At 43.3% G+C, this 6658-nt stretch overlaps 1 protein-coding gene across 1 annotated transcript; it reads left to right on the forward strand.

The window, feature by feature from the left end:
- The first annotated feature begins 1766 nt into the window (after window positions 1-1766).
- kcng1 (potassium voltage-gated channel, subfamily G, member 1) lies at window positions 1767-5032 on the forward strand. Its single transcript, XM_070840211.1, has 2 exons — window positions 1767-2546; window positions 4256-5032. The coding sequence occupies exons 1-2, from the start codon at window positions 1767-1769 to the stop codon at window positions 5030-5032; spliced, it is 1557 nt and encodes a 518-aa protein (XP_070696312.1).
- Window positions 5033-6658: the final 1626 nt, after the last annotated feature.

Here is a 6658-nt window from a genome sequence, read left to right on the forward strand (position 1 = left end):
AAATTGAAAGTCTTGTCTCATTTCCCGCTTTTGCCCTTCATGGCTTGAGAAAACACTGGTGCGCCTATTTGTGATTCCGTGTCGTCTTGCAGTACGCTGTTCATCTTCATGGTTGGATTTTCAGTCCATTTGCAGGCCTGTCAAACTAATTCTCACCCCATGCATAATGTGACCGATAGCTAATGCTACTGCTAATTTACTAACTTATTTGATTGTATTCTCTAATCAGTCATCAGCCGTTATCATTTACAGTGTTGTACAATATTAGATAAAGTGTGCATTGACAGGATTTTACAGTCAAATGAGGTTTTTTTTTTAAGGTTTAAGAGGATATAAGTCAATGTTAACATTTAAAATGAAGACTTTAATGTTAGTTGATCAAATTAATGTTTACATAAAGTTTGCTTTAGTAGGGGACACCGCTCACCAACAACACATCTTACAATAGTCGCTCCTACATCAGAGGGAGGCTCAATGTCTTGGGTTGAAGTGGGAGTTCCTTTTATTCTTATAACTTGATTCAACAGAAAGTTATCAACCATCAAAGACACTGCGATGTCACAGTGTAAGTTTTAGATTTTCAGCATCTCTATAATATTGACTGTATTTGTCTAATAGTTTAAAAAAATTAATTGTGATTAATTGTTTGAATTATTCTCTGTAATGATTCAAATGCTAACTACCATATGTGTTTAGCTAAAAACTAAAAAGTAGACTAAAATTAAAGCTTCCAATAAATGTTTCATTACAAAATGCCAAATTGCCAACAAACTTTTATTACGAAACAACAGCAATATGAAAAATTACTCTGACCCACAGAAAACAAACTTCTCCTCACCTCCGCCTTCTAGTTAGGTTGTAATAACCACTGTGACAACCAACCCCGGTCTCCCCTATTCACATTAACATGCGATATATTGGAGTTTCCCTTCTGTGCCTTAACAACGTCAGTCTTTGTGGTGGAATATTTCCAGCAGGTTTCATCCTTTCATTACATTTCTCCAGTGAGTGGGCTGTTGTGCAGGCAGAACGTGTTTACACAGGGCAATGCCTTAATATAATGACAAGTGGCCATTAGAATTAAAATGCAAATGATCTGAGTGCCTCTTGTGGCAATAATGCTGCCAGAGGCATTCAGATCAATCCTGCAATAATGCTTATCCTTAGATAAAAGGGTCACCACTGTAGATGTTTTCAGTGGTAAGGCATGCTGTTACAGCATTAAAGAAATGGTTTCAGTGCTGCCTCTACTTACCTCCCACAGTGCTGATGAGTTAAAGTGGGTTTATATTAAAGTATCAATGGCTGCTTCTCCATAAAGTTATAAAAACAAAACAAAGGTATAAACTTTCAATGAATTTTGCAATTCAATATGAAATATATATATATATATTTATATATTTTGTATTTTCCCCATGTGCAATAGCCTTTCTATCTCACCTCATTCTTTCATTCTTTCACCATACATTATTTTTTGTATATACTGTACATGTAAACATATATATTTTTTTTATTACCTTTCTTTGTATGTGTGAACTGCTGCTGACTTGAAATTTCCCCATTGTGGGATAAATAAAGGAATATCTTATCTTATCTTATCTTGAAAAAAGTCTAAGTTGTTCCACTGACTTGTTACGGTTGTTGTTGTTTTTTTCAATAATCATCTGTATGTCAGATGTGTTAGACTGATCTGTTCACCCTCTGTTTTGCGTCTGAAGGTGACAGTGTGATGGTGGCAGACTGGGGATGTGAGCACACCAGTAAAGATGACCCTGTTGGCGGGTGATGGCTCTGACTATGACTACAGTGCCCTGAGCTGTGCCTCTGATAACTCCCTCAACCAACCTCCCCAACAAGAGGAGGAGGCTCAGAAGGGGGCCTTCTACAAGAGGGCGCAGCGTGCCCCTGAGCTCAGCTCCATCCATGACGACACGCTGTCCAGCGCCCGTAAACTCCACGCCATCATCAATGTGGGCGGCATGCGTTACCAGCTGCCTTGGACCACCTTGGAGGACTTCCCGCTGTCTCGCCTGGGCCAGCTGCACCTCTGCAGCAGCTTTGACGAGATCATGCGCATCTGTGATGACTATGATGTTGCACACAATGAGTTTTTCTTTGACCGCAGCCCCTGTGCCTTCCGTACCATCCTGACCTTCCTGCGGGCGGGTAAGCTGCGCTCCCTCAGGGAGATGTGCGCCCTTTCCTTCAGGGAGGAGCTGCTCTACTGGGGGGTCTCCGAGGAGAGCCTGGAGTGGTGCTGTCGCCGGCGTCTGCTGCAGCGCGTGGAGGAGTTTGAAGCGATGGAGAGGGCAGAGGAGGAGGAGGACCTCCTGGAGGATCTGCTGGATTCAGACAGTGGCCACGGGGAGCATGCAGCAGAGTCCAGACTCAGTCAGTGCATGGGCAAGCTGAGGGACATGGTGGAGAGGCCTCACTCGGGCCTCCCCGGGAAGATCTTCGCCTGTTTGTCTGTGTTGTTTGTCACCATCACTGCTGTCAACCTGTCCATCAGCACCATGCCTGCCATGAGGGAAGAGGAGGAGGCGGTGAGTGGGTTAATGACATTTAACATATCACATAGGGGGGAAAAAGTGAATTCATACAAAAAGTTGTTGCCAAAAAGTCAGTGAGGAAAAGTAAAACTGGAGACTTGACCCATCACAGCTTGACTGACTGCTGGGAATTAGTCCGCCTTGTTTTTTTTTTTCTACATCAAGAGACACCAAAGTGTTGACAGTGAACATTTGAACCCCTCACTGTGGTGAGGTTGGGTTTGTCTTTGTTCTTCACCAGAATTGAAACAGAGGTACAGTGATGTGTTATTTTGAAAAGCAGTCATTAAACATTCAAATGATGGCATGTTTCCTTTATAACCTCCTTGCAAGCAAGAGAAAGGGAGACTGCTGAGAGAGCCAGCTGTTTGGACGGATTGAAAGAATATATTTGAAGACGTCTCAGTCCGCTTTGATGAAATGCCTTTATTATTATGCCCGCCTTCAATCACAACCGTAATTAGCACGCTGGTCTTTTTAGTCAAGTCAAGTCAAAGGAAAATGTAATATTTGAGTCGCACGTGTCAGAGTAAAGTACAAACAGGTTTTTAATGAACTGATTAATTTCTCTGAAATGTTTTTTTGGAGAGTAATTCCAACCACAACAAGTTTCGTTTTTAGACACAATGTTTTAGTGGTTTTTTAATGCTCTACTTTCGCTTGTTCTCATGTATTCTCAGAAGATATGGTACAAATACTGGTAGTGATGCTGTGGGTGGAGGGCGAAACCAACGTTTTCAGTTTTTTTGAAAAGTAACTGCTCACAAAATTTCACGCTGCTGACTCACGTTTCAGATCCAGTGGGCCTTCTTTAACTTTACATCATGACTCTCTGTGTGTCATTCACTGTTTTGGGGCTCCGGTGCATTAAGCCATTAAACGTGGGATGAGTTATACATCATCTTTTGTGCAGTCACAAAGTCACACTGCTGGACCAATCACAAATGGTGTTCTGGTGAACTAAAAAGGGATACTGAAAAAACAAATTAAAGGAAGTACAATGACTTCACTTTATCTGATGGAGTCGCCCTATTATAATGACACGCTTGCTTTGTCTCCACACTTCAGTATTCTCAGTATGTTTAATTAGACGTGCCGGTTATCGCATTCAGCTCTGCCGCCTGTAATGTCTTGCAGCCAGACGACAAAGTGTTGCATTAAAAGTGTTCCCCTCTCTGCGTGAGATGTGCTGGTGAGGTTTTCATGTGCTCGTATGGGTTTACTCAAACCACGTCCTCCTCTGTGGGAGTGAGTTTATTAGTGATATTTCTTTCTGGTATGGACTGCATTCAAGGGCTCTGTGCCATGTGCAGAGCTGTATGCTTTGAGATGCTCTGAACCTTCTCTACCACACACTGAATCAGCGTCATTACCTAAGAAAAACACCCCCCTTTCCAAAAACAACCATGTATCATGTAGACCAGCGTGGACGTTTTATACGTTCTGATGTTTCTGTGTTTTTATGGAACACATCATACATGAATCAGGCACATTCTGCATGTGAGCTGGATCTCTGACTGGCTAATATTTTTCCTTTTCTTGTTTTGTTAATTGCAGAAATATTCTGACGTTAAACTGTGTAATGCTGTAGAATCCAAATGTGCTTAGCTGCTGGATTTCACATTGAAATGCTTCCCTCTAGTGACTGAAGCCACCACTCGCACATGCTGATCATGCTCACTCTGTCTGTCTTTCTCAACCAGGGCACATGTTCTCAGATGTGCTACAACATCTTCATAGTGGAGACGGTGTGCGTGGCCTGGTTCTCCCTGGAGTTCACCCTGCGCTTCATTCAAGACCGCAGCAAGCTGACCTTCCTTCGACAGCCCCTGAACCTCATAGACGTGGTGGCCATCCTGCCGTACTACATCACCCTGGTGGTGGACAGCACCTCCAAGGGGGAGAAGCGTCTGGGCTCTGGCAGCAGCTACTTGGACAAAGTGGGCTTGGTGCTGCGCGTCCTCAGAGCCCTGCGGATCCTCTACGTGATGCGTCTAGCTCGCCATTCGCTGGGCCTGCAGACTCTGGGCCTGACAGCACGCCGCTGCACACGGGAGTTTGGACTGCTCCTCCTCTTCCTGTGCGTGGCCATCGCACTGTATTCCCCCTTGCTGTACTTGATTGAGAATGAAATGGCCACCACGCAGGAGTTCACCAGCATTCCTGCTACCTACTGGTGGGCTGTCATCACCATGACGACAGTGGGCTATGGGGACATGGTGCCGAGGAGCATCCCGGGCCAGGTAGTGGCCCTGAGCAGCATCCTGAGCGGGATCCTGCTCATGGCCTTCCCCGTCACCTCCATCTTCCACACTTTCTCGCGGTCCTACGTGGAGCTGAAGCAGGAGCAGCAGAGGCTGCTGCAGAGGAGGACTCACTTCCTGCTGCGGAGCCGCATGGCTGGCCTGGGCAGCAACCTCTCCTTAGAGAGTGATATGCTCTTCCCCATAGGCTCTGACACCAGAGACATGGACGACTGAGACTGTTGGACAGGACAAAGGGAGGCTACGAGAGAGAGTGAAGCTGTGAAGTAGAGAGAGAAACAAACATAAATAAAAGCAGGGGAGAGAAGGAAGGAACAGAGATAGAAAAGAGAAAGAGATGCCTCTATAAAGAAGGTACAGAGGAGAAAAGGCTTTCTTTTCTTCTTCTTCTTTCTTCTTAAATGCAGCCTTGCTTGGTAGCAGTGTACTTTTGGATGAAGATGAAGAATACACAGAGAGGAGATGATCATGGGAGGATTAGTATTCTTATTAAATAAATGTTTTCAACAAAAAATCAATTATCTCTGGATGAAATGAATTATAGTCACAGATATCAAATATAAGAGAGAAGAAACACAGTAAACTTCAGTATTCATGCATAACAGTTACTTATAACAGCAGTCACGTTGTGTGAAATATGTTATTTGGCAAAAGAAACAAGTGAAGAGCAGAACCACAGTGTCCTCGTGATCCAACAGCATCCTCATGTTTGTTATCTCTGATTTCTCCAGACTTTTTGATGGATTTGTTGATATCATGTGTTCCTGGGTGGTAACCAGTGTCACTTAAATAAAAGATGCTCTCAGCTTCTGTTCTATCCCAGTGGTTAAATGCAGTTCTAAGCTAAAATATGACCTGTAATCCACTGATTATTTTCTGAACGACTGAAATTCTGAGAATTATGTTGGGTTTCCAAATCCCCCCACCCCACCCCCTTCTGGCACTGTCAGCATCCACATATTAATTATGATGTATCAATTGTCCTCCCTCTACTCCTTGAGGTTCCATATGCAATTTTTTGAATACTTTTGGACGTTGACGAAAGCATTATTGTGCATGTAATTACTGCAGTTGCTGTCCACAGCTGTTTATAATTATTATTTCTCTCCTTAAAGATTTAAACTGAAATCTGTCTTGTTTCATTGTGGCTTCTCATTGTAACTTTAAAGTTTACAGTCCCAGGGGGAAATGGGTTTGCAAAGTCTGCACAAAACTGAACAGAGTCACAGTCAACAGACACATAGTCCACACATGGCGGACACCCAACGGTGACGGCATATATGGTGTCATACCACACAGGCAGAGGGAAAAACAACAGAGCAATCAGTGGTGAAAGTAATGACAATTATAGGCAGAATTTTGAGGCTTTTTTTTTTCCTACTTTATGCGAATATAATACTTTTTACTTTCTGGATTCAAATTTTGCAGTTATGAATGAATGAAGGAGCTAACTGAACACACAGTACAACTAAAATCTGTGTTGTTAAACTGAATTTCTTCGAACAGACTGTTTCTCAAACCGCTGCACATATAGGGCAATGACTTTACAACATCCAGACCACAAAAAAGGCCATTCTGCTGCCTCGTGAGCACTTCAACTTTGGAAAATTGTAGTCCGCTTTGATCCCAACACTTTCAGAACTCTGGAAACTTCTGCCAGCAACGAACAGTAAACGGTACTGCACAGGAGTCCTATATAAGAAACCTGTGATGTTGTTATGCATGCAGAGAGTTTGCAAAACCTAAGAGGCAGAAGTGTGCACTGTTACAGACATGCTACTTCATGTGAACAGTAGGTGGCAGTATTGTGTCACCAGGTGATAATGCATATAGGATCTTTAC

Source organism: Pempheris klunzingeri, chromosome 11 (assembly GCF_042242105.1).
Source record: "Pempheris klunzingeri isolate RE-2024b chromosome 11, fPemKlu1.hap1, whole genome shotgun sequence".
Taxonomy (NCBI): domain Eukaryota; kingdom Metazoa; phylum Chordata; class Actinopteri; order Acropomatiformes; family Pempheridae; genus Pempheris; species Pempheris klunzingeri.

Bases quoted from the DNA above. Each gene is read 5' to 3' on its own strand.
- kcng1 (XM_070840211.1), top strand. From the start codon at position 1,767: ATGACCCTGTTGGCGGGTGATGGCTCTGACTATGACTACAGTGCCCTG. The intron at 2,547-4,255 runs GTGAGTGGGTTA...TTTCTCAACCAG, and splicing joins TGAGGGAAGAGGAGGAGGCG to GGCACATGTTCTCAGATGTG.